The sequence below is a fragment of the Gambusia affinis genome, linkage group LG08 (genome assembly GCF_019740435.1).
Source record: "Gambusia affinis linkage group LG08, SWU_Gaff_1.0, whole genome shotgun sequence".
NCBI lineage: Eukaryota > Metazoa > Chordata > Actinopteri > Cyprinodontiformes > Poeciliidae > Gambusia > Gambusia affinis.
Window position 1 is genome coordinate 27,040,924 of NC_057875.1, and position 24,773 is coordinate 27,065,696.

At 38.3% G+C, this 24,773-nt stretch overlaps 2 protein-coding genes across 9 annotated transcripts in view; one reads left to right on the top strand and one right to left on the bottom strand.

The window, feature by feature from the left end:
- cep290 (centrosomal protein 290) overlaps positions 1-13,570 on the bottom strand; it is a 54,803-nt gene extending 41,233 nt beyond the window's left edge. For 2 of the 4 annotated variants that reach the window (XM_044123992.1, XM_044123990.1), the window contains exons 1-17: positions 13,433-13,570; positions 10,975-11,052; positions 10,683-10,752; positions 10,535-10,581; positions 9,044-9,178; positions 8,604-8,657; positions 8,437-8,457; positions 7,335-7,481; positions 6,986-7,168; positions 6,613-6,702; positions 5,286-5,408; positions 3,925-4,048; positions 2,253-2,425; positions 1,714-1,876; positions 1,497-1,597; positions 1,342-1,408; positions 211-323 (exon numbers count right to left, since the gene is read on the bottom strand). In XM_044123992.1, the coding sequence (XP_043979927.1) occupies positions 211-323; positions 1,342-1,408; positions 1,497-1,597; positions 1,714-1,876; positions 2,253-2,425; positions 3,925-4,048; positions 5,286-5,408; positions 6,613-6,702; positions 6,986-7,168; positions 7,335-7,481; positions 8,437-8,457; positions 8,604-8,657; positions 9,044-9,178; positions 10,535-10,581; positions 10,683-10,752; positions 10,975-11,052; positions 13,433-13,540 (1,797 nt within the window). In that variant the 5' untranslated portion in view covers positions 13,541-13,570. The remainder of the gene's footprint in view (positions 1-210; positions 324-1,341; positions 1,409-1,496; positions 1,598-1,713; positions 1,877-2,252; positions 2,426-3,924; positions 4,049-5,285; positions 5,409-6,612; positions 6,703-6,985; positions 7,169-7,334; positions 7,482-8,436; positions 8,458-8,603; positions 8,658-9,043; positions 9,179-10,534; positions 10,582-10,682; positions 10,753-10,974; positions 11,053-13,432) is intronic. The other 2 variants (XM_044123991.1, XM_044123993.1) reach the window with 2 other exon arrangements.
- A 320-nt stretch (positions 13,571-13,890) lies between these two features.
- Positions 13,891-24,773, top strand: part of tmtc3 (transmembrane O-mannosyltransferase targeting cadherins 3) — a 34,177-nt gene continuing 23,294 nt past the window's right edge. Inside the window, exons 1-4 of one of the 5 annotated variants that reach the window (XM_044123998.1) lie at positions 13,891-13,964; positions 15,296-15,509; positions 15,630-15,848; positions 22,908-23,007. In XM_044123998.1, coding sequence (XP_043979933.1) covers positions 15,321-15,509; positions 15,630-15,848; positions 22,908-23,007 — 508 coding nt within the window. In that variant the 5' untranslated portion in view covers positions 13,891-13,964; positions 15,296-15,320. Of the gene's footprint in view, positions 14,017-14,063; positions 14,263-14,521; positions 14,655-15,295; positions 15,510-15,629; positions 15,849-22,907; positions 23,008-24,773 lie in introns of those variants that run through there. The other 4 variants (XM_044123995.1, XM_044123994.1, XM_044123999.1 and 1 more) reach the window with 4 other exon arrangements.

Below are 24,773 nucleotides of genomic sequence, written 5' to 3' on the forward strand. Positions count from 1 at the left end.
ATAGAGACAATAAAGCAGATTCAAGGCATTCTACTAATGCGAGGCGGCTTAACTTTGGAGGACAAATGACAAATGAGCAAGAACTAATTTAGGTGGGAGATGTAAACTTACTTCTGAATGTTTAGGTGCTGAAATACGAACATAAAGGAACAAATCTATTTTTTAACCAAACATTTTTTCTTATAAAAAGAAAAAAGTAATGGGTTTTACCTTTTGTCTGATCTTGTCATCAGTGTAAATTCTTCCTTGTGCCTCTTCTTTTCTGCTGGACCAGACATCTTCCTCCAGCTGCACACTTGACTGTGGGATTCCAGTAGGCACAGCTGATCACCAGAAACAAATGTTAAGTGGTTAAAGTGTCAAAATGAAAATTTTAAGCAGCTGTAGCACACTTCTTCTCAAGATTAGACGACTGCATCTTCACTTTTCCTGTTTTTCCTAGAGTTCTTTTATTCAGAACTCGTAACCTTTCCACACTGGATTCAGTTGCAGCTCCCTATGAACTGAAAGTTGCCATAAAATGTCCACATCACAACCACAGACATCAAACGTTTTATTTTTTTTTTAAAACTCGTCGAACAGCCGTCCATACTTTCCTTTCCACGTCGCAGTTATGCATGACTTTGTGCTCTACCACATGAAATTCCAATAAAAGTATATTGAAGCTTGTGGTTGTAATATGACAAAATGTGAAAGAGTTCAAGGGGATGCTGAACAGCATATGGAATGTTAATGTGAAAACAGCGCAGAATCATGTTTATTCTGTGTGTTTTCTTGCATTTTTGGAGCTCCGCATCCCAAAAGAAAAGTGATAAAAATGAGCACACTTTTTCAAAATGAGACCAAAAGTATTTTCAGACATATTTTATAGCCTGCTGCCGGTTCTCAAAAACACTGAAGTTAACAAATGGCAATCAATTTAATTAACTAATACATAGAGGTGGGCAGATCGATCCAAAATATTGAGAATACCGATACTAAATCTGTACCGAATCGATTCTACTGGGATGAGATTGATATTTTAGTTTCAGATTCTCTCTTGAAATCTTATTTAATTTTGTATTGCAGTTTCTCAACTCTACCATGAAAACAACTTTGCTTATTTGCTTATTTGCAAGACAATTCATAAAAATTGGTCTAAATTAATTATGAAGTCTTTGGTTCAGACCAACCCAACTGAAGATTTTTGTCATCCAGTTTTTGGTAGAAAGAGAGAAAAAAAAAGGCGAAAGTAACAAATCGTGCAAATAGAAATTATTGCGCAAGGTTTTAATTTATCATTGATGTATGTCGACAGGCCTAGTAGGAAATGCTTTGCACTATTTAAATCAGGCCTTTCACCTTTTTCTTTCACCATGCGCCTGATTTGTTTCTTCAGCTCCAGCCGCTCTTCTTCCAGTCGCTCAATCTGAAAAGAAATCCAGCAGCGTGTTGACATGAGGCCACTCCAGCACTTCTAAAAGCATCAGTTTGATCTCCTTTGACAGCAGCCTCACCTCTTTGGCAAGAACTTGGTTTTCGGCTTTGTACTGGCGCTGCCTGAGATCCCTTGCGCGCCTGAATTCTGTCAGATCCACTTCCTGCTTCGGCTCCAGACCTGTTCGTGACCGGAAAATCGCACCAAAAAAAGAACTCGTTAGAAATTTCCTCGCCTCAGATGAGCCAGCGTTGTCTGAACAGACGGAGAACAGTGGTGTTTTTAAAAACTCTGACCTAGTTTTTCCCGGAACTCCTCGTTTTCATCCATGAGGTCATTGATTCTCAGCTCGAGCTGGTTGATCTCTTTGGTCATGGCCTCTGCCTCACGATCTCTCATTCTAATTTGATTGTTACACTCTTTGATCTCGGCAATGGCTGCTTCCAGGCCGTAAGTGCCCTGCCGTACAGAAACAGCTCTGTGATTTGTCGTCCGTCAAAAAAACATTAATAAAATAAAAAAGCATGTCTTGTTTCACTTTTGTTTATTTCCTTCTATTTTGGGGGAGAACAGGGAGATGGGGTGGGAGTCAGGGTGTGATTAGCTTTGATGGAAAAAAAAACAAACACTACGCTTGTGGACCCAAAAAGCATGTTGATCACGCCACAGTCACATAGGCGTTTTAACATCCTTATTTAAAGGATGGTGAAAAAAGAAAAATCACAGGTCTTATTTCTGGGAAATTAGAAGTCAGTTCATTCGATTTGGATAATAAGTCTCAGAAGCTGAGGCCAAAAACAAAGGCAGGGGAAAAAAAAGGTATTTGTGGACTTACAGACTCGTACTGGCTCAGGCGATTTGACGCCTCAATAAAGGCTTTGTCCTTTTCCTCAGCATGCGACTCTGCCTGTCTGAAGGCCCGCTCTGCTTCCATCGCTCTGGCCTCCGCGACTTTCAATTTGGACTGCAGCTCCTCCATCTTCTTCTGCTGTAACGTCGAAGGAGCACCTGAGACAGAAACATTTAAAATACTGTTGTTGGTTTATAAATCACTGAACCTGCTGCTGTTGTATCAACCTTCCAGAGCTCTCAGGTCTTCTGGTTCTGGTTCTGCTCTGCATCCCCAGAACCAGAACCAAACGAGGAGAAGCGGCATTCAGCATCTATGCACCACAAATCTGGAACAAACTTCCAGAAAACTGTAAAACAGCTGAAACACTGACTTCCTTTAAATCTCAACTAAAAACCCACTTGTTTAGAGTCGTATTTGAAACATAATCAATTACAAATTTAATGATGGAACCTGACTTAATGTTGTGTTTTGATTGTCGATTCTATGTTGCATTGTGTTTTTGTGTTTGATTTGATGTAAAGCACTTTGAAATGCCTTGCTGCTGAAATGTGCTATACAAATAAAATTTGATTGATTGATTGATTGATACCATAGTCTTTGCCACTGTGCAACCAGACTGTATTTTGACGGAAAAATAAAGTCATAGTGAACTAAGTGAAGCGGCCTCATTGTCCATCGCTGTTATCTATCAGGCAAATCTTTTATTATGCCGGCAAAAAAACAAAAAAGAAACAAAAACTAAACTTTGCATTCAACATGGTCACTAGCTATATGTTGATAAGCTGGAACATCCACTGCAATCAATCAGGTGATTAGTGTGAATGTTTGAGTAATTATAAGCCTGTGTATATTAGAGAAAATCTGCAGGTAAATCAAACTCGTTCACAGAGTTTTGGTTTCTAAATAAATGGAATATTTTATAACCATGTCAGTTCAAACAAATCCTCAGATGTCAAAAGTTAAAATGACATTTATGCCCATGACCAAACTACAACTGCACACTTCCATTTAGTAAAAGGCTGCACTGTACTTCACTTTATATTTATTATTACACTAACAATCACCTTATAGAGGCAGATTTCTTTTACCATTTGGCAATGGAAGTATTATCAGTTTTGTGAGTGACGTTTTCACTTTGTAAAGTTGATATTTTTGCTCATAGCTCCAACATATAGACCCTGCAAGCAGAGGAGCATTAGCATCCATTTGCCTCCACCCCTCTCTTACCCAACGAGGATCTTGACCCACATTCTGCCTTGTCAGCTGTGTTTTGGTCCGTGCCACTTTCTGAAGGAAACATCTGGCTTTTTAAACATTTAGAAATCTCTCAGCTGAAAGCAGCTAACTTTGCATGACAAGAATGTCAACTGGAGCAGCAAGGCTAAACCGGCGTGGCGAACCGTGAAACCAAACTAGTGGCCTGTAACTTATCACATCTACCACTGTCATTCCTAATAGAAAGTAAAATGCTTTTTGTGAATATTTTTGTCCACAAGCTAAAAAAAATACTTTTCAAGAAGCAACTTTCTGACTATAATTCTTTAATCTGGTAACATAAAATCTCATGAATAGCATGTTTTTTTTCTAACTGAACTTGAAGCTAACAACTAAAACAAGACATCTGATTGGTCACTATAAACAAGAACCCACACACCTCTGTCTTTGTTTGTGGTCATCTTTAGCTCCTTTATGAGCTGAGCGTGCTTTTCCATCTCTCCTGTGTACTGCTCCACCTGCTCGCTCAGCATCCTGATCTGATTATCTCGCTCCTGGATGGCCTGCGAGGAGATTGGCAGTCATTTCTGAATAATGACAGTTCAGCGATGGACTAGACAGGGTTGTAACTCGCCTCGCTGTGGGCACTATGAGGCAACTTCTAAGACGAAAACAAGCAGAGACACACGACAGATGGAACTTACACCACAGAGTTCGTATATGACCTGGGCCAGAGCAGCGACAGAGAAGGAAGGGAGGACAGGTGGATGAGAATAAAAAAATGAAAAAGAGGGAATGATGCAGGCAAAACAAGAAAAGAAGTGAAAAACTGGAAAATGGCATGTGGATGGAACAAACTGAAAGCCTTCCATAGCAAACCTTCCCCTATAATTACCTAATCCTACATATTTTATACATACTACTTGGGGCGCTCCGATTGCAGTTTTCTGGCTGATCACTTATTTTAAAACACCTGACCTGCCAACTTCAATTTTGGCCAATACTGTAATTTTTTTATCTGACTAGTAAATATAACAACAAACTGACTAAGTTGCTAACAGTGGGGAGGCTATTGTTAACTGAACATGTCCAGATGTGACCTTTAGGTCAGGTTTGTCAGTCAAACGTCTGTCACAGAAGGCTGATTTTCAGACCTTTCTGTAGGTAGAAAATGTCAGAGCATAAGATCGGTTTTACATGGAAGATTGTTGATCACCTAAAATCAAGTAAATCTGGCCCAATTTAATGGTGCACCCCTAATAAATATATATATATATATATATATATATATATATATATATATATATTTTGTTGTGCTTTTGCTGTATACTTTTGTGAAGGTCATAAGAGATAGATCAGATTTTGGGCGTGCTGTGGTGGCGTAGGGGATAGTGCGACCCACGTTTGGAGGCCTTGAGTCCTTGTATCAATTTACAATTTTTTTTGGAGTTCTCTCTTTATTGTGTCCAAGGCAACCAGGCAATTTGATGTGAGCATTGCGCTAGTTTGCAGAAATGCTTTTACCTTTACTTTCAAACTTTTTACGGAATGTATGGCAGCCAATTATTAGTGCCAAATATAATAAATGCTGAGAAAAAAACATTTTTAATTTGATTAAGAATAATCTAGATGAAATTCTATATATCTTACCATTTTCAAGCAGCTCTAACAAAATATGAGCTGTTCTAAAGAACTACCTTCTGCAACATGTCACACTGTTAGAGGCGCCACATTGGGATAAGCAGAATATAATTATAAATGAAGACTTTTGACTCCTCTGCTTGCTATTTTTGGACACACCTGCTGCAGGGCAATTATGTTGCTTTTGTCCAAGTCCAGCTGGGCAGAGCGCTGCTTTTCCCTCAGCTCACGGATCATCTGCTGGTACACCAAAATTTCCTCATCCTTCCCAGACAGCACTTTCTGTGTGAGGAAAACATCTCGTCACCAGTGCAACAAGCTAATGTTTACTCAAGTAAGAGAACAAATACAATAAAATCTAGTAACCACAAGTTGCTGTGTTATGCTCAGATGATGCACGGCCAGTATTTAAAACTTAAGGAAAATATTGACCTAAACTGTCAGCTAGCCTAAGAACTACACATCCAGGGTCATTTTAGGCTTTTTTTTTTCTGGTATAAATTTTCTAACTGCTCTCCCAGGGTCAAGACAACCAGATGGCTAATGAATAATTGTGGGCTTAAAGGGGCAGTTTTATGAGCTTTACATCACATTACAATGTTACAAAGTTATTCCCTAATCAAAAGCAAACCTGGATTATTGCTTTGATTCTTTCATGCATGTTTAGAGGAATCCTTGAATCTCCCATGGCAACTATTCAGTTGTGCAAAACGCCTGGTTGGACGAAGCTCAGCCTTCGAGGACGAAGCCCCGCCTCAGAAAAGAGCCCGCATTACAGCGCACCCCTCTGCTGCGAATCCCCTACTCAGCTCCTTCAGACTATCCAGCAGCAATTAGCAAACACCTGGCGGAACTGCTGAGCTTAAGATAAGAGCTACTTCTCAGTGAAACACTGATAAGAAACGTTGTTGAAGGGTTAATAGAGGAGCCATGTTGTGATGACTTCATGAAAGTAAAGTTTCAAAAGAGACAGAGGCCCAATTTCAAGACATTAAATTAGGAAGTGACATTTCTTTTAAGTCATATTTGGTATATACAGTATGTTTATAACAACTGAAGTTAACAGTTACTCGTTTATGCTATAAAATGGCACTATGTGCCAGGAAAACACATAATACTGCCCCTTTAACTGGATTTATTTAGAATAATCTGACTAATCTGTGTGCATTAGAGAAAATCCAATACAGATAAGCAACTTCTAGTTTTTAAACCTAGGTTTTAAAAATCACTGCGTCGTTAACACATCAGTCTGGGGGAAAGGAATGGCTTGAATAAAATATCAAAAGCCCAAAATGAATGACACTCATACCCCATGATGAGAGAATGTAAACCTCTGACCATAGCCGACTGAGTTAATGTGGTCAAAATGTTTCTCCAAAGGCAATGTAAGAGTTTCTGTAGAGTCGATTTTGTTAGGAATATCTGTCCAAAAACAAAAGATAAAGAAGAATGAGCCTTGACATTATTGCTTATATTTGCCACTCACCTTCCACTCCTCTACTTTGGCATTGACAGCTGCCATGATTGGGTCATTCTCTTCAGTCATGCTTTGAATCTTTTCTGTCAGCTCTCTAACCTGCACGTCAAAAAACCCCAAAGCCTTGTTTGAGTTTGGTGCACAGATACATTAGATTATCTACTTCAAAACAAACAGGACAGATCTAACACAGCAGCTTTTCTTTGATAATATTACTCACACTCTTTGACCTTCCAAAAGAATGATAAATGATACCGCGTAACTCATCTCAGCATGGAAACATATTTTGCAAACCACCCACCGACTCAGGGTGGGATCAAAACACGGACATAAAAAAACCCCATACACACATGCAAGCAGTGGAGTGAGAGCGGGCTTTTACTTGAAGCTTCGTGTGATCCCTCTCTTTCCTGAGCTGGTCCATAATTGAGTCAGTCTGCTGCACAACAATCTTCATCTTGTTGTACTCGTCTGTCATCTTCTCCATCTCTTTCACAGACTCCTCCAGGCTTCTCTGCAGCTGCACATTCTGTGTCTTCAGGTGTGCGTTTTCATCCTCTGCTCGCTGTTAAATGCAAAATAATAACAATAAATTAGAACAATGAATGAACATCTCGACCTCTAACACATGTTGCACACATTAAGAGCCGACAGCCATAAAAGAAGGAGTTGTAAAAGATGGAGTAGGATATGCTAAATTATCCCATTTAGTAAGTGAGGTTTCTGTGAACCTGCAGGTCGTCCAGGCACTGGTAAAGCTGGCGGTTGGCCAAGCTGAGTTTCCTCTGAGTCTCGGCGCCGTCGTCTCTGGAGGTGAGCGGCTCCTTCTGCTCCAACTCTCCACGGTAGAACTCCACATCCTGCTGAAGCTGCTCGTTCTGCCGTGGCACAAGAAAGGCAGGAACAGCTTTCAGGAAGAATAACAACCAGACAAAAATGGCCGAAAATTCTTAGAAAATTGCTTTGGACTTTTCAGCCATTGTCAGTCATGGAACTTGGGGGCAATTTAGATACGAACACCAAGATGTTTGAGAAAGATACGTGATCATAACTAATCTATCATATCCTTTTATGCCTTCTGTGAGGTGTTTTACTTTAACTGTCAATCAATCAATCAAATTTTATTTGTATTAATAGGAACAGTTTTAGAATTATGTCTTTCATATTTGCACCATGTCAGAGGAGCGATCTTGAATTTGTTCTGATTTGGTCTTTTTGCAGGAACAAATCATTCTTTTGGTCAGAATTGTTTTGTACGAGTCATTGCATGATTGGACAATTGTTCCGTCTGGTGTTGGGAACAATTGTCAGAAACAAAAGACAATTGTTTTGGACAATTCCAAAGAGTAAAAATCCACGTCACCGTGGAAATAATATGTTTTTGGAACCGGGAGCAGTTGATTGGCATCTTAAAAATTCAATAATTCTTGAACTACGACCCCAAATCCCAAAGTAAAACGGCCACACAGATTTGAAATTTAAAAACTTTGTGTAAATTTAAAATAATAATAATAATAATAATATAAAAAATAGTGTCAAAAGCAATTGAGTTGGCTTAGCATTGTTTGACAATTGATGATGTCATCCATCACATGTTACTGTGGAATATCGTCTTTACTAAAACTGACCGGTTAGCATGTCATGACAGTCCTGAGACTGTCGTACAGCAAATGACTGTCTGAAGATGCTTGGGTGATATGACTAACAACAATGGATAAGAGTATTTTTGAACTGAATATTTCTGCTACATTAACAGAGTGTAACAGAATTAAATCACAGTGCATTCTCAACTGTGATCTAATTTTACGTCACTACAGTTCCTACATTTCTTACCTTTTTCTTAGATTTTTTCAACTGTCCAATGGAAGAGAAACAGACAAAAGAAAGAACAAACGAAGAAGATTTGAAATCAGGCAGAAATGAGGGCAGGTGAGACCAGGTGAGGACAGAGGAGAATGAAAGGGAAAGATGGATCTGATGTCGTCCCAGCGGTTGCGTACCTCTCTTTTTAACTTTTTCACTTCGTCCTCAGCCTCCTCCAGTCGCACAATCAGCTAGGAAACGGAAACACATAACAAAATGTGCAGACACATTTCTATCACATAATTCAACACAGTTAGCTTAGCTAAGAAGGCTATGACTAATATGAGAAGTATTCAGTGCAGGGTGCCTAAAAGCTTAAAGCAAACAATGACTAATCTGATTACCTCAAAGAGGAAGTTAAGATTTGCAATACAAAATGTTTTTTTTTCTAAAGATTTAATCCTTTGTTAATGGAATTTGTCAAAACATAATCCATATACGCTTCACTAATAATCCCGGCAGTATTTTTTTTTAAAGACAAACCAAAAAATTCTCTATGGAAACTAAACATGAAAGTTGCCCAAAGTCTCCTGCGGTGGTGTAGAACGTGCAGGTACTGTGGGTGGCACACTCATACCTCTTCATTGGTTTTCTTCTCCTTGCCCATGTCTTTCCTTAACTGGGTCAATTCCCTCTCCCGTTGCTCCAGCTGGGCCTCGAGCTGCCGAATCTCATCCCTAAGAAAGCGGCTATCTGGCCCAGTGCCGAGCTGCTGAGACGTAGGGATCGGAAACGAGACAGGGAGAAGAAGTAGAAAAAGAAGAAGAAGAAGAAGAAGACAATCCCCACCTTAGTCTCTCATCACCTTCTTCTGTTTACAGAGCCAACGTGCGGCTCATCTGTGATTGTTAAAGTCCTCAAACAAGGATTAATTTCCTTGCGAAAACAAACAGTGGGATTGCAAATTCTCCTAAAGCCAAGAAAAATAATAATAATAGTAACTCAGTTTCAGATCATTACAAAACAAGAAGTAAATGCTAAGACTGTGGATGGAATTAGCAGGTAATCTTCTTAGGTGCTCTCCTGCAGTGATCACAACAACCAATCCTGGAGAGGCCAAGATTACATCATGTGATTGGCTGAAAGGTTTGGCCTTGATGGCGGAAGTGAAGAGGCAGAAAAAGTGGTTTCAGGTCAGAGCCACGACAGAGGGGTTACCAGGGCCATCTGTAAGTACTCACACCCCTTTGGCTGTTTACATTATGTCACATTAAAAACCACAAACTTTGATGTGTTTCCCTGAAAAGAGCAACCAGTTAGTTCTTCTTTGTGAAATTTAACGGAAATGAGTTAAAGAGACAGTAACTTAATTTAAAAAAAGAGGAAAAAAAAAAGCTCTAAAGAAAATTGTCTCGAGAGTCGAGACACGTTTTTAACTTATCAAACAGATACCGATAAGGGCTGAAAACAATTAATCAGATTAATTGTGATGAATCGGTAATTGAAATAATCGTTATGTGATTTAGTACTCTTTAAATGGAATATGAAGACTCAAAAAAAGATAATTTGTTAAAAGAGCTGTGTACTGTACAAAAAAATACATACATTATAAAAAAACTCAAGTGGAATAGTTAAGCTTCATCCAGGTGAAATTCTATAAAAACCAAATCTCTTACTAAGCATATTACACTATGCAAATATTAATTGGTTAATCAAAATAAGAGTCAACAGATCAGCCCTACACTATTGATGTTAAGTCAAGCAGAAAAGGTTGAGATTTTCACATGTACAAATGATCAAACGCTCACTAAAGGAATAATATGTGTTTTAGGCAATGAAATATTTATTTGATTATTTAAAACAGGAATGTAATTGTTTATTTTTTTATTTTTGATGCATTTCTAATAGTGAATACATCCAACATACGGTAAGTTGTATAATGAAAAATCTGCAAAATGTGCCAATTTTTAAATCGACTAATAGTAAGAATATTTGACTAATCAAATAATCGTTAGTTGCAGCCCTAATACGGATATGTACAAATGTGACTAACATCGGCGTATTTTGATGTTAATACCCAAATATCGTGCATCCCAACCTGAAATACACAATTGCTCCACAGCCTTACCTTGCGCTCTTGTTCCAGCCTGGACACTTTCGCACGAAGTTCATTTTCTAGATAACAAATGGAGCAAGAAGAGAAAAATAAAGAACATTATGAACATGCTGGTTTCATAACAAATGTGTTTTCCATCAAACGGCGCGTGCTTACGAACCGGTTTTGACATGCTGTACACCTATATCGTCGATGAAGCTTTCATGGAGCTTAACCTCGCGCTCTTTCATCTAGCAGGTGGAGACAGAGACAAGACTGAAGAGCTCAAACCAACCAACATCCATCACATCTGTGTAACATCACAAGCAAGGACCATTAGCCCTGACAACCATCACTAGCTGCACTATAAAATATGACATTTTCTTCCTTCTTCAAAAATAAATCATGCCTGTGAGCTAGCGAGCAGATGTGCACAGGAGAGAGCAGAGTGTAGAAACAACAAAACCTGACACCTTTAGCAGGGCCTGACCCACTTGGAGGACACGGATAATGTTCTCCTTGGCTTTATCTTTCACCTCCCATTCTTTTGTCTGCATGGAAAATATGATTTAGTCAGAAAGATTTTCAACAGTGCAGTCAGCTAAACTAATAATAACAGTGATGGAGTACATCTCTCGCAGTCGAAAACGGCAAGAGGTAAAACCAATATATATATATATATATATATATATATATATATATATATATATATATATATATATATATATATATATATATATATATAGATTGTCGTCTAAAACTCAGGATGACAACTTTCCGGGCATAGTATTTAAAAAAGGAAAAAAATTTTTTTCTTTAGATTCTTTTTAAGTACCATTGATATACAATGATTTTATATCGAACCATTGTATATCATATTGTCTATTCAATTGTTGTATATCAGAGTGTTGTCTTTTGAATCATTGCCTACCAGACTTGACCACACAGGCCAGTCCTTGCTCTCTAGGTAAATTATGACCCTGGGTTAGCCATGACTCTGTCCGTTCACTACCATTCCTTCTTCTAATCCATTTTGATAGACATCACCAGTTTATCCCATAAACAGGGTCCACGATGAAGTCATAACTGCCATTACTTCACTCATCAGTTGTCATAATGTTATGCCTGATCTGTGCATGAATTCAATTCAATTCAAGTTGTATAGATGAAAATGTTTTGTCCCTCACATTTTCCTTTTTTTTTGTTAAACTTAAATGTTTCAGACCACTAAAGAAATTTTAAGATCAAACCATTCTAGCCTTATGTGAAAAAACACCATTCCTTAAAGTCGGGAATTAACTGTCAACTTACCTGGAATAGAAGAGTTTAACTTCACCATCCACACTAATATGTGGTTACTGTTAAATGTGTCAAATCAGTACATTACATCTATGCAACCTGTCTGACAACATGGAGTCGGCTAGGACATTTTAGAAAAACAACACATCATGCCTCAATCTATGAAAAAACAGGAACAAATGAGATTTAAGTCATTGAAATCTATCAGTCTTTCCAAGCTGAAAAAAACAATCTTGACCAAAGCGAAGACAAAGGCCTCTCATATTTACCAGAAAAAACCTCACTTGGATGAACCCAAAGATGTCTGGGAAACCTGGTCTGCGTTTTGAAGAAACAAAGGCAGAACTTTGTGGGAGTAATGCATTCCATTATATCTGCTCTAAAACTAGAGCAACACAGCAGAAAAAGAGCATTATATTAAATTCATTCAGGCACGGTGGTGGCAGTGTGGTCAGGAAGTTATTTGCTACTTCCATTACTGTTGGAAGCATGAATTCTGTTCTCTACCAGACAGTCTTGAAAAATATGCATCAGTCTGTAACCTTCAGCCCAGCCACATTTAGGTTAGATAGCAGAACAGTGATCCAAAGCTTGGCAACAAGTCCATGGCTAAATGCATAAAGGAACGGAAACCTCTGGAGTAGCTTACTCAAAGTCTGGACTAAAATCAAATTGAGGTGCTTTGGAATGACCTTAAACAAGATACTCAAAAACTCTTCAATGTAAATAAAATAAAACAATTCGACAAAGAAGAGGGTGCAAAAATACCTCCATAGAGATACAAATGACTCATTGCTGAGTGTCACAAATAATTGATGGGAGTTGTTGCCAAGGGTGACATAGCTTTTTGGGAAACTTTTTGGTTTGTAAACGGTTGTTAACAATTGTTTAGGTTGCATCATTGCCCTCATCTTTTAAAAACTTTCTGACAGATATGATGCGTATCTGTGGCAACAAAGTCCTCTTTTTTTTTTTTTATTATTCTACAACCGGTAGAAGCTGATTAGCATCTTAAAATCTCTAATACCTGAGCTATGACCACCAATGATTTGGAGCGACGAAAGCAAATAAGGAGGATTAGCAGTGCTTTCCAACAACTAATGGTGTCATCCTGGACATATTGTTTCTGCTGACTGGAAATTGAGATGTTAAAATGTCAAGACAGTCCTGCGACTGTCATACAGCAAAGCTTTAGAGGCATCTCGGGATTTGTTGCAAGACTGACTGTTACCAAAGATCCTTCCTACCCACAGAATCCCATCCACAACCCTGTGAAGATACTTAGAAGTTGTGAGACAAAATTTCATTTCATTTCAGAAAACAAGGAGCTTCTGAATTGAACGGCATAAGCAATTAGAACTACGAGGGAATAAATTTTTTAGAAGGAGTCAAGTTAGATTGGATTGCTTTCACCCTTATTAATCAGAACTATAATTTAAGAGCTTATTTTTAATTTCTGCTGCTTGGTGATCTGAAACATTTAAGTCTGACAAACGTGCAAAAAAAGAGAAGAAAACTGCGAGGGCATATTTTTCAGTGCTTTGATTCCTCAAGCACGCGTTTTAAAAATCAAGAAGGTAGAAAACACTGAGCATGTCAATATTATGTAAAATATAAACCATAAATAATTACCGCAACAAAAATGTGGAAGACTTCATCCAGTTCGTCTTTTTCACATTCATCAAGAGTCTTTGGATCAATTTTCAACACTTTATCCCATATGAGACCAGACGGCGGCATTTTGAACAAGGGATGTTTTTAAAGATTCGGTTAATTAATGTAGTTAGCAAGCTTACTGCGACAGAGCGCCTCCACTTGATTATATCGTCAATAATACATTATTACGGTTTTCAGTGGCATTATATAGGGGAACAAAAACAACTCTACTCATTGTTAAGAATGAACCGTACAGGATTTATATTCCAAAGCCTTGATTTAAAGACGTATTCAAAGCATCTAGTTGAATTCAGTAGGGCATGTCAGACTTGACGGAAGCAAACCTGAGGTACACAGGTAGGGTAGAGTAGCAGCAAACATCTATCCTGAAAGGTCCATGTTGTCAAGGTCTGGCTGCTACTGCTGCTGCTAGGTTACGGCTCACACAACAGCTACTTGAAAATAAAACAAACACGAACTGTGAGCTTTTGGTGGAAAGAAAAGAAAAGTAAGCGCAACCTCGTGGACAGCGCGAGCGTGTAACATTAAAACAAATCAAGGTATTTTAATGCGGTTCTGGTCGCGCGGATGCTTTAATACTTCCAACAAGCCACTGACTCTTTTTCCCCCCCCTTGCTCGGCTAATGTTTAACTTGCGCTCACCTCTGCACCGGAAGGGATAACTGCGGTGCGTTTAAGCTAGTTGGTATAAATGAAATACTGTAAAACTCCGAGTCTTCTGTACCGTCCTGAATTTTTATGATAAGTTTGACTGAAGCTCGTGTCTCTGCTCTTGCATTTCCTCGGTAAGGCAGAACTAAACTACTACACTTCCACCCTTTCCAGTCTTTTTAAGAGTAGTAGCAACCTAATTAGCATTGCCCGCTAAAGTTGCTAACGCAACGGGACATTAGCGAACCTGACATTTTCACAATACTCGACACTTTGTGGTGTCAGGTCTTTCAAAAAATAATGACAGCGTCATTTCTCGTTTAATTAAGCAACGTGTGCAGTTAATGAGTGACCTAAAGTGTCTGCTATTTTGTTGGGTTTGACAGCACAGGTGTGGTTTGATTAGTGTTTACACGAAAGACTTGATTTCCGTACAAGTTATCGACACTGAGATGTAGTAAATCTGTCTTTGTTTTCAACAGTCCAATCCTCTAATAAGATCATAGCACATAGCAACATTAGTAAGGTAAAGTATTGTACTTCTGACATGCTGATATCTCAATATCCAGGAAACAGAGACAAGATTTCCCAGTAAATATTGTCTCCGATGTGACATGTAGGCAACTTTGGGATTTGGAATTATAGTTAAGGTATCATGTAAGCTTTTAAGTTGCTAATCATCTTCATTTTTTGCCACAGTTATGCGTCATAGCAACTGTTCTAAAGTTTAAAAAAAAAGTAAATGCAAAAATCCTCCTAGCTCCACAACATCCAAATAATTGTTAGAGAAAAACAATGGTTCAAACAAGAAAATAAAAATATGTGCAAGAGTCTTCATAGAACGTGCTGCCACAATCCTAGAATCAAGATAGATAGAGTTTCCTTATAGTTTGGTATTACTTGTGTATTAAATATGTGTTATTAATTACCTCCAATACATTTGTGTTTATGTTTGTAACAAGTTTAGTTTGGTAGGATAGTTCATTATTGTCCTAAAAAAAACCATTTTCTTTGAAGGTCTTACTTTTAAAACTTAGTGAGTAGTTTTTGTTGTCTGGGAAGTCAGCCAGTGTTGTACCTAATAAAAACTCACTGCTGTTTTTACTTTTAGTAATTTGAAACCTTCTTTGTTTGTTGGTTTATTTGTTTGTTTGTTCTCTTGCACAGTGACCCATGACGGCTTGGGTCAGCTATGGCTGTTGTGTCATGGAAGGAGATGTTTCTTCTGACTGGGCTGGTGATGGGATGTTACTGGAACAGTCTGGCATGCGGTTTTGTGTTTGATGACGTCTCGGCTATCCTTGACAACAAGGACCTCCGGCCCTACACGCCTCTGCACAACTTGTTCCTCAACGACTTTTGGGGAACGCCGATGGCCGAGGCAAGTATCTGTTAAAGGTCTACCTCCAGCATACATATTGGTTCATTTATCAAATGCTGCATCCTTTTGCAGCATCATATTTTGGTTAAGTTTCAGTTTTGAATTGTAAAATGTCTACAGGAGAGGAGCCACAAGTCTTACAGACCACTGACGGTGCTCACGTTCCGACTCAACTACCTCTTCAGTGAACTCAGTGCGGCTTCCTATCACCTGCTCAACATCATTTTGCATGGAGTCGTCTGCATGCTTTTCCTGCGGGTTTGCCGACTGTTCCTGGACAAGACTTTTAGCTTGCTGGCTGCGCTGCTCTTTGCCGTGCACCCCATCCACACGGAGGCTGTAAGTTTGGATTGGGTCTGGTGGGGAATTTTAAAAAATGCATGCACTGTTGGATATTGAAGAAAACAGCTTGGGGGAAGTCAACTCACTCAGAAGTCTGGATATCGTTTTTGAAATGCTTGAAAATAGTCAGTTGGGCATATGGACTAATCTTGTGACCAAATATAACTTACTGGAAGTAGTACTGTCAAAATAACAAATTTGCTGGACAATAAAATGTCCCAGAAATTATTGCCATAAATTTTAATATTTTATATTTTCAACAAATATAATAACAACGTCATATTACAGTTTCAGTATGTAACTTTAAGAAAAAAAACTGAAACAGTCACTATGTCGTGACTGTACAATACGAGACAAATAATCTGTGAAAAAAAATTAAGTTCCGCTTCCTTCTCCCAGTGTTAACTTGGAAACAACCAATCAGAGGCAGGAGGAGGGTCTTGCTGTCAATCATGCAAATTTGCATACTGTTCATTTCCTCTTCAACAGAGCCTGTTGTCAATTCTAAGGCTAGTTAGCATGGCCACCCATAATGGCGGATAAATGGTTTTCCTGTAATGATGAGTTCACATTCAGCACTATATTCACAAATATGATCGACAGCACTAAGACCCTCCTCGTGGCTCTGATTGGTTGTTTTTCTCAGGAGCAGTGCATTCAGGCGACAATAGCAGCACAGCAAGGAGTTGGAGGAGATCGATCATTTCGCAGATCAAATGACTCATATTAAACACACAAACATGGCGACAGTTTTAACAAATGCGTAAAAAAAACTTTTTTTCTATAATTATACACTGCAACTTTAATGCAAGTAGCATTTCAGTGATATTTAAACAGAACACAGTATTTCACTGTTTCTCTGATTGTGACGCTGCGGCCTGACTCCGCTGACTCTTTTTCTTCTGAAGCCTGTGGTGCAGGTGAGTTTTTTCGAAAGAAGCATACTTATTGGTAGTTGTTGTCGCTCTTTGTTCTTCTGGGCAAAAACATTTACCAAAATTTGCCAAGCTGTATTATGTATATTTAAATGCCGTAACGTTATTGGCACACAGGTAGAGAAGAAGCGCGGAGACTGTTTAGCCAATCAGGACGTAGAACACAATGCACTGCAAAAGAAAACTGCACAAAAGAAATCCACGAAGCAGTGAGGCCATGAAAGGTGAACCGCGTTACAGCCAGGGTTCACTGTATATTCAAAAAACTGGAAGAATTAGCCAAAGATTCATAGGGAAGTTGTGAGAAACAAAAAGCCCAGACCAGTATGTTTTCAGAAATTAAAGATTTCTATGTGCTTTGAATAACTGGGATTTCCATGGCTACCTCCAGTTGCGGCATCATCTATATCAGAAAATAAATAAATATATTTTGGACACTGGATAACTCTCAGTGAAAGTTAATTAAAATAATGATAGAAGAACAGATGAATCAAAAAGTTATCTCCAAATTTTTACACACCCTTACAAATAAGGGCACGTAAAGGGTGCTTGTGCCCTTGTATGAGAGGGTGTAAACACCACAGATTACATAAGGGAGAAAAGGGAGAAGGAAGCAAATACTGTGATCTTAAGGGAGGACTGGGAAGAAATAAACAGACCATGATGTGAAACCACCAACTCCATGATATGGAGAGAGCACAGATGGAAGAATGAGTCAAGATTCTTTGCAACACCCACACAAAGGGAATTCACAGATGCAAACTGTTGGAGCAGAAAGAGTGAATCGCTGTCATATCTTTTTGGGGATGTCCAATTGTTCAAACAACACTGGGATGAGAAAAAACGGGCCTTGACTACATACACTGTGTTCCACATTAATATGCAAGTGATATTTTCTCAGATTTTCTTAAATGGTCAATGTAAATCATGGTCAGTATAATTTTCAAGTCATGAACTATTACATTATAGATCAAATTTTACTGAACAAAGCTCCCAATGAGAACAGTATTTCTTTCAAAAATAAAAAACTCAAAATGCACTGTTCCAAATTATTAAGCACTTCAGATTTTCTAAACATTTTGTGGATTATAAAGAACTGCAGACGCTCATTCATTGAATGTTCACCATTAAGTTGTCACATGTAGTAAAATCAAAAACTATTTCAATTAAAAACATCTTAACAGACTGAGTTACATGTTAACATAGAACCCCTTCTTTGATATCACAGCACAATTCTTGATCCATTGAACTTGTGAGTTTGTGGAGTTTTTGCTTGAATTTCTCTGCAGGATGTCAGAATACCTTCCCAGAGCTGTTTTGATATGAACTGTATTAGACCCTCCGATCTTCTGCTTGAGGAAACTCCAAAGGTTCTCAATAGGGTTGAGGTCAGAGGTCAGAGGAGGATGGTGACCACACCATGAATTTCTGCTTGTGAGCTCTGGTTAGGGGCCCAATAGTAGGTTCATGCACCACAAGCCTCTGGAGGATCCTCCACCTTGAGGTTCCAGAGGCACCAGCAGCTTCAATTAACTGTTTGCTGCTTTGTAAGGGCATTTTAACAGCTGTTCTCTTAATCCGATGAATTTGTCTAACAGAAACCTTCCTCATTCTGCCTTTATCTGTACAAACCCATCTTTGTTCTGAATCAGCCACAAATCTCTTCACAGTACAATAACGCTTCAGTTTTCCTTTAAATATCTAATGTTTTCATACCTTGTCACATGGCACTACATTATCTGATGATTTTCGTCAGCAGAGATCCTTTCTCTTTCCCATATTGCTTCAAACCTGTGGCCTGCTTAATAATGTGGAACATCCTTCTTAAGTAGATATTTTTAAATTGAGCTCACCAGACAAACTAATCAACCAGCTCTCTGAATTGAATTACAGTGATTCAAAGAGCCCTGACATACAACACCATCTGTAAATTTAATAGCACAACAAAAAATGTAATCTTTATGACACTGTAGCAAGGCGGTCTTTTGCGGTTGGATTTTACAGTGAGGATGAAGCTTTGAGGCAGAGTCAGGTGGAAACAGTAGTGGTTTATTCTTCACACAAAATCAACACTTCAAAGGTGAAACTGCAGCCTTAAATAGTCCCAGTTTTGACGGACCAAACCATATTTATTTACAGGGGAATCTCAATTCATCAATCTCCACCTATTTGAATAAAACTCCTTTTTCTAAATACAAATATTTCCATTTACTCTTTATAAATATTTTATGTTTTATCATTACACCATAATGAAACACCACAAAACCCATAAACATCCCCCCCACCCCCCAATGGCGTCTCCCAGAAACTATATGGTGTCTGGACCCCCAGGGCAGTATTTGTCCAAACACCCTGGAGAGCACACAGAAAAGATAGGTGAGTCACTTCATATTAGCACTCCACACTCAACAGATTATACACAAACATTTGCTCAGTTTTACCCACCAGTAGCTCATTGCTCTGAGTAACAATTATCCTCCATTCACAGGCAACCACCTCACTCGTCAATGAGGAGAACAAAAGGCTACATGCCAATCACTAAAAATGCTCAATAAATACAATTAAAACGTCTTGTGTGCAAATTGTTATTGATGTGCTAATCTATGCTTAAAATGCAGTGCTTGTTAATAAAGTGCAGCAAGTGCTTTTAAAGTGCTATACAGTGACTTAAGTAAAAATAGTCCCAGTAATGAAGATCTCTTCATTACAGACACTTTAATCCAATTTTAATAATAATTTGGAACACAGTTTGGTGAAAACAAATATCCTGTTTACTTTTGAAACTACTTATTCAAGAAAAACTTTAAAAGGCTAATTGGTTTCTCTAAATTTCTTCTAAGGTCTGATTGTGTGTGTGCATGATTGTTTGTCCTGTCTGTCTCTGTGTTGCCCTGCGATGTACTGGCGACCTGTCCAGGGTTTACCCCGCCTCTTGCCCGAAAGGTTCGCTGGAGATAGACACCAGAATAATTATGCTCTGAATATCGTCTTCTCTAAGCCAATGGCCGATTTTTGATCTTGTATGCTCCAGGTAACTGTTAGTCAATTACTAAATTTGAGAATGATATTTCAACTGTTGAATGAATTGTTTCAACCCTAGTTTCAAATAAATGTAATTTGTTTACACTGTCTTTTCCTTTTGTCAGTCCCATAATTTGAACAAGAATCTTAAAATTCTTGGTCCATTTGATTAGAAAAATTGTTTTCTAAAATAACAAATATTTAAGGATATTCAATTTCTTAAATATTGGAATTGATTCTCTAGACACTGAAAGATTCACTCTCTATTGTTCGGTTATTGAACCATGCCACCCACTTCACTGTGGTGGGGACTGTTTTGCTTTTTGGTTCTTGTTTTTTTCCAATACTTTCTAATACAGCACCAGCTACCACAGCTGTTGTTGAACTGGATGTCATCTGCCCCCATGTCGCTCATCCTGCCGCGCGGCCCTGAGTCTTCTTCCTGGCCCATTCCAATCCACGCAGCGCCTCTCAGACATCTTGAATGGAAACAATTTGCCTCACAAATGAGGCCTCAAAGTTGCTCCAACGGATGCCCTTTGCGTTATCGCCGTCTGGAATCTCTTTCTGAACGGATCATTTGTTTTGCTGCAACGTTCCAAGTACTGAAGGTCCCTTCACGATAAGTGCGCACAAAGAGGCCTTGTCCTGCCTCCTCACTGTTCTCTGCTGATGACTTTTTGAATGGAGGGTTTTTGTTTTTTTTCTGAATCTCCCAAGAATCTTCAAATCCAAATTGTTTTGGTGTTCTCCTTAAAATCTCCAAAAGTGGCTTGAGGGCAAAGCCTGCAATTGAAAAGCAGTTTGCAGATGCTCACTCAAAAAAGGGGGGAATTGGGTCTGGGTAATTCTGTGTAATTGAGCTAACCATGTTCAACTTGTCTTCTGTTCATCTGGGTTAGCTTTGATGAACTGATTAGATATATGAGAGCTTCCTAGAAGTTGGATGCCTCTGCTTTTTTTCCCTTCTTCTTCTTTCCTTCCTTTGCTAATTGGCAAATAGGTCAGTCCTGTGAACAGAGCATGTGCTCCGTTTGAATGTTGACGCTAATCCTTTTAGTCAGAGGCCGCAGTCCTCGCCTTAATGCCTGTGTGTGTGTGTTCTTAAGGGCTGCGGACTGCAAAATAATAGGCTCTTAATTTGCAAAGCTCGTTTTGGAATCACGTGTGGAACCTTATGAGAGGTTTTAGGGCTGGGCTGGTTTGGAATGAAATAAGGCTTCGGGATGGAACGGAGAATGTTGTTTCTTCCACACGAGGGCAGTCATCATTTACCCAAGTGACAGATGTTGCTGTCAGAGAGGCTCTTTTAAAAGACGAACTATATCTGCTGAGGTGATTTACCTGAGTGCTTTTGTTTCTACAGCTGGATTGGACGGCTCAGATCAGCGGTTCTCCGGCTTCCCACTGTTGTAGATAACTCAGTTTTTCAACGCTCCCAAAGACGCAGTGTTATTCCGTGTATTACGTATCCCGTTGTGGAATGTGTCACCTTACTTCTGTCAATGAGTTTCAGGATTTATTTCTAAATGGCTCGATATGAAACCTGGGAGTCGTGGTGAATAATTTTTTTGCTCTTAAGTTAAACAGAATTCAACCTCCCAGAGAAAAGCCTTTTAGCAGCAAATACAGCAATGCTGTCTGAGGCTCATTTGCTTGGTAATTAGTGTGGTTTGCAGAAGCTGTGCAGAAAAAAAAAAAATTATTCTGCTCTCAGGATCCTATCAAATAAACCCTCTGGCTCAGAGAGAGCTTTTTTTTAATGTCTTTAGTGTTTTTCAGTCAACAACATCTGGTTTCTACCATAAGATGTTAATACGAAGAAGTCTTCTCTTTATGCGCACAACATAAGGGTAACATTTGCTCACTGTCTTCCACCACCTCCATCTCGACACACTTCAGAGCTGCAGAGAGAATAAAACCCACTGTCCTGAGAAAGTTTGCAATCAATTGTTCAAATCCTACTCACACCTTATTAACTGCTTTAGATTTTGTCATGTTAAAACTAGAGAGGCACCAACATAAAAATTGGGGGGGAAATAAGGATACAACTAACAATTACTTTAGAAATCGATTTTTCTGATGATTAATCGATTAATCGGATTAAGAAAAGTGCCACATTCTGCAGATTTTTCATGAAACCACTAAAGTCCTTTTTATACATTATATATTAGAAATGTACTATATTAATATAAGCAAATTATTAAAATCTTTTTAAATAGAAAAATAAACATTTTATTGCCTAAGAGGGAATAACATAGCATTTCATTAGTGAATTTGAACCACGTGAAGCTAAAACTGTCAGTTGAAGAGTTTTGGCTTAAAACATATTCACAGACAAAAGTGTTTTTAACTTGTATGCAAAATATGTATATATTTTTGTGCAGTTTTTGGTTATTTACTGCTCTGAATTTGTTTGTTTTTTCACCAAATTGCGTTTTTGGAGTCTGTATACTCTGATTAATGATTAATGATTAGTTGTCGATTATTTCATTAATCGATTAATTGAGATTCATCCGATTAGTGGTTTATTCTTTATGCAAACGTGTGCCAAAGCATATGTGGCAGCAGTTTTTTGAGTGGTTTCTTTTTGTGGAACAACTCTAGGATTTAAAGGAACTCAGTGTTTCAGCAGGTTTGCAGTTTTCTGGAAGCTTGTTCAGATTAGAGGAGCATGAAAACTGAATGCTGCTTCTCCATGTTTGGTTCTGATACTGAGCTCCAGATCGTCTCCTCGGCTGTGTGTTGAGTCAAACAGAAGCTTTGAAAGCTTTTTTGCCCTTTGTGTTTGGGGCTGATAATATGGATGTTGAATTTTCCAACAATAATTAAATAGTCATAATCAACGCATATCACAGGTAGAAGATCACTGAATTCAATGAAAAAATTGGCCATATCTTTTGGAGGTTTATATTAGGTTAGAAGCAGAACTTGTGGGTTTTTACCTCAATTCCCAGATATTCACATTTTTCTAAAAATGTTGTCTTAACACCCTACATCTCAGTGGTCTGAAACATCTCATTCCTGTGGCTCCTAGACTGTTGCTGAACTATAGATATTAAGATTCTTGTTGATAAAATGCCTTTTCCTTTCTATTCAGGTGACTGGTGTTGTTGGCAGGGCGGAGCTCCTTTCTTCAATTTTCCTCTTGGCGGCTTTCCTGGCATACACAAAATCAACTAGTACAGACCACTCCATTGGTAAGTCATATGGACAGAAAATTCTTTAACGTTTCCTGATTTAATTATTTATTTATTTTTAAAGAATTTTCTGTGAACTTCCTAAGTTTTGTCTTTCAAAAACCAAAAGAGATTATTCTTTTTTATAATCTAACACATTTCTCTATCTAACAAAGATAATTAAAGACAAAAAAAAACTATGTGTTTATGTACCCACGTAAACAAAGAATCTTCTCAAATCCTCATTTTTGTTGAAGTTTTTTTTTTTTTTTTCAATGACCTTAGCGGCCATTTTAATAAGAAGCTATCCATATCAACCTGACCTTTTGTGAAAATGTAAAATTTCACTTGGCCAATAGAAATCAGTCAGAGGTGGACTTCCTGATGTGTTTTGGATGTTGATCTGGGTTCTCGTCATATCTGCTGATTTATTTGTTGACATGAGAAAGAGAGAATCAACAAAGTCCAACATACAAAGGTCCTGGGATTTCATGCTGGGTTTCTCAGTACATTTGGAAAAGTTGTTTTATTTTTATGTTCCAGAGAGAAAAACAAATGACTTTTTTGCTTTATCTATTGCTTTATCATTTTTAGTATCTTGATTTTAAATTCTTGGCCTGGCTTTATTGAGACCACACGTTTGCTTCTACCAAGAACCCACCCGACACTCCATGGGTGGACGCGGCATGATAATTTGACCACTCATCACAATGTTTGTGGTTCCTACCGCAGGGTCTCCATATTCTATAGAATCTTTCTACACGACGGCAAACCTCAAATCGCTCGCATTAACAGGTGCCTTTAGGGGAGGTTGCTGGCTTTGGCAGCATGGAGGGAATACATTTTACAGAGCATTTCGAGTTTGAACATAGCTCTGATTTTCCTTGGGTCATACACTTTCCAATGAAATGTTAGTCTTTTCCTAAAAAATGCCCCGTTTTTAATTGCTTATGTTCGCCTACATTTCAAGTCAACCCGTATTTGACAACATGTCGTGCTAAAGAAGAGATCCCGAGGGACTAGTAGGTTAAAGACACTTGAATATTTTTTTTCCATTGTTCAGGTCTGGAGGCTACATCAGTGTTCTACTACTGTGATCATGGATGAAATGTACTCAAGAACCAGAATTATCTAGGCAGGCCATGTAGGATATACTTTGTTTATGGAATTTGCTCATTTTTCCCACTAAATTAATATTTATCAGTATTTTTTTTTGTTTTATTTTAACTGTGCCATTGGATAGCCTTATAAATCCGATGTTTGTAAGAATATTTTGTTTTCTCAAATCTCCGTTTTTGTTTAAATTTTTATAAATAACTTTTGTGGTATAGAGCAGAGTTTTGGTGTAATACACTTAAAGATGTAATAGTTTTCCCAGATGTTCGGCGATGTGTGGAATAGGCCTGAGGCGGCATCGGAAGACTTCCTCTGCCAAAATGATCACCTTCAAGTTCGCCTCCAATTAGCAGGTTTTCCATATGAGTGAGTCGGATTCTTTCTGAAAAAAAAAAACAAAAAAAAGTTTTATGGTCAAACACGGCAAAGATTCCAGCAATAAAAGACTCAAATTATGGCAAAAATATTTCTTGCTGTTGTGGAACAATCAGTTATTTGGTTTATGGGGAAATCACTTTTTCACTCAGGAAAACTTGTGGATGTTAGTTCACTTCAATTTAAACACTGTGTTTTGTCTAATGGCTCTAAATATGTTTGATGACCTGAAACAATTACAGGTTTTTTCTCACCACTGTGTGTAAACTTCGGACTGGAACTGGCTATCGGGTACA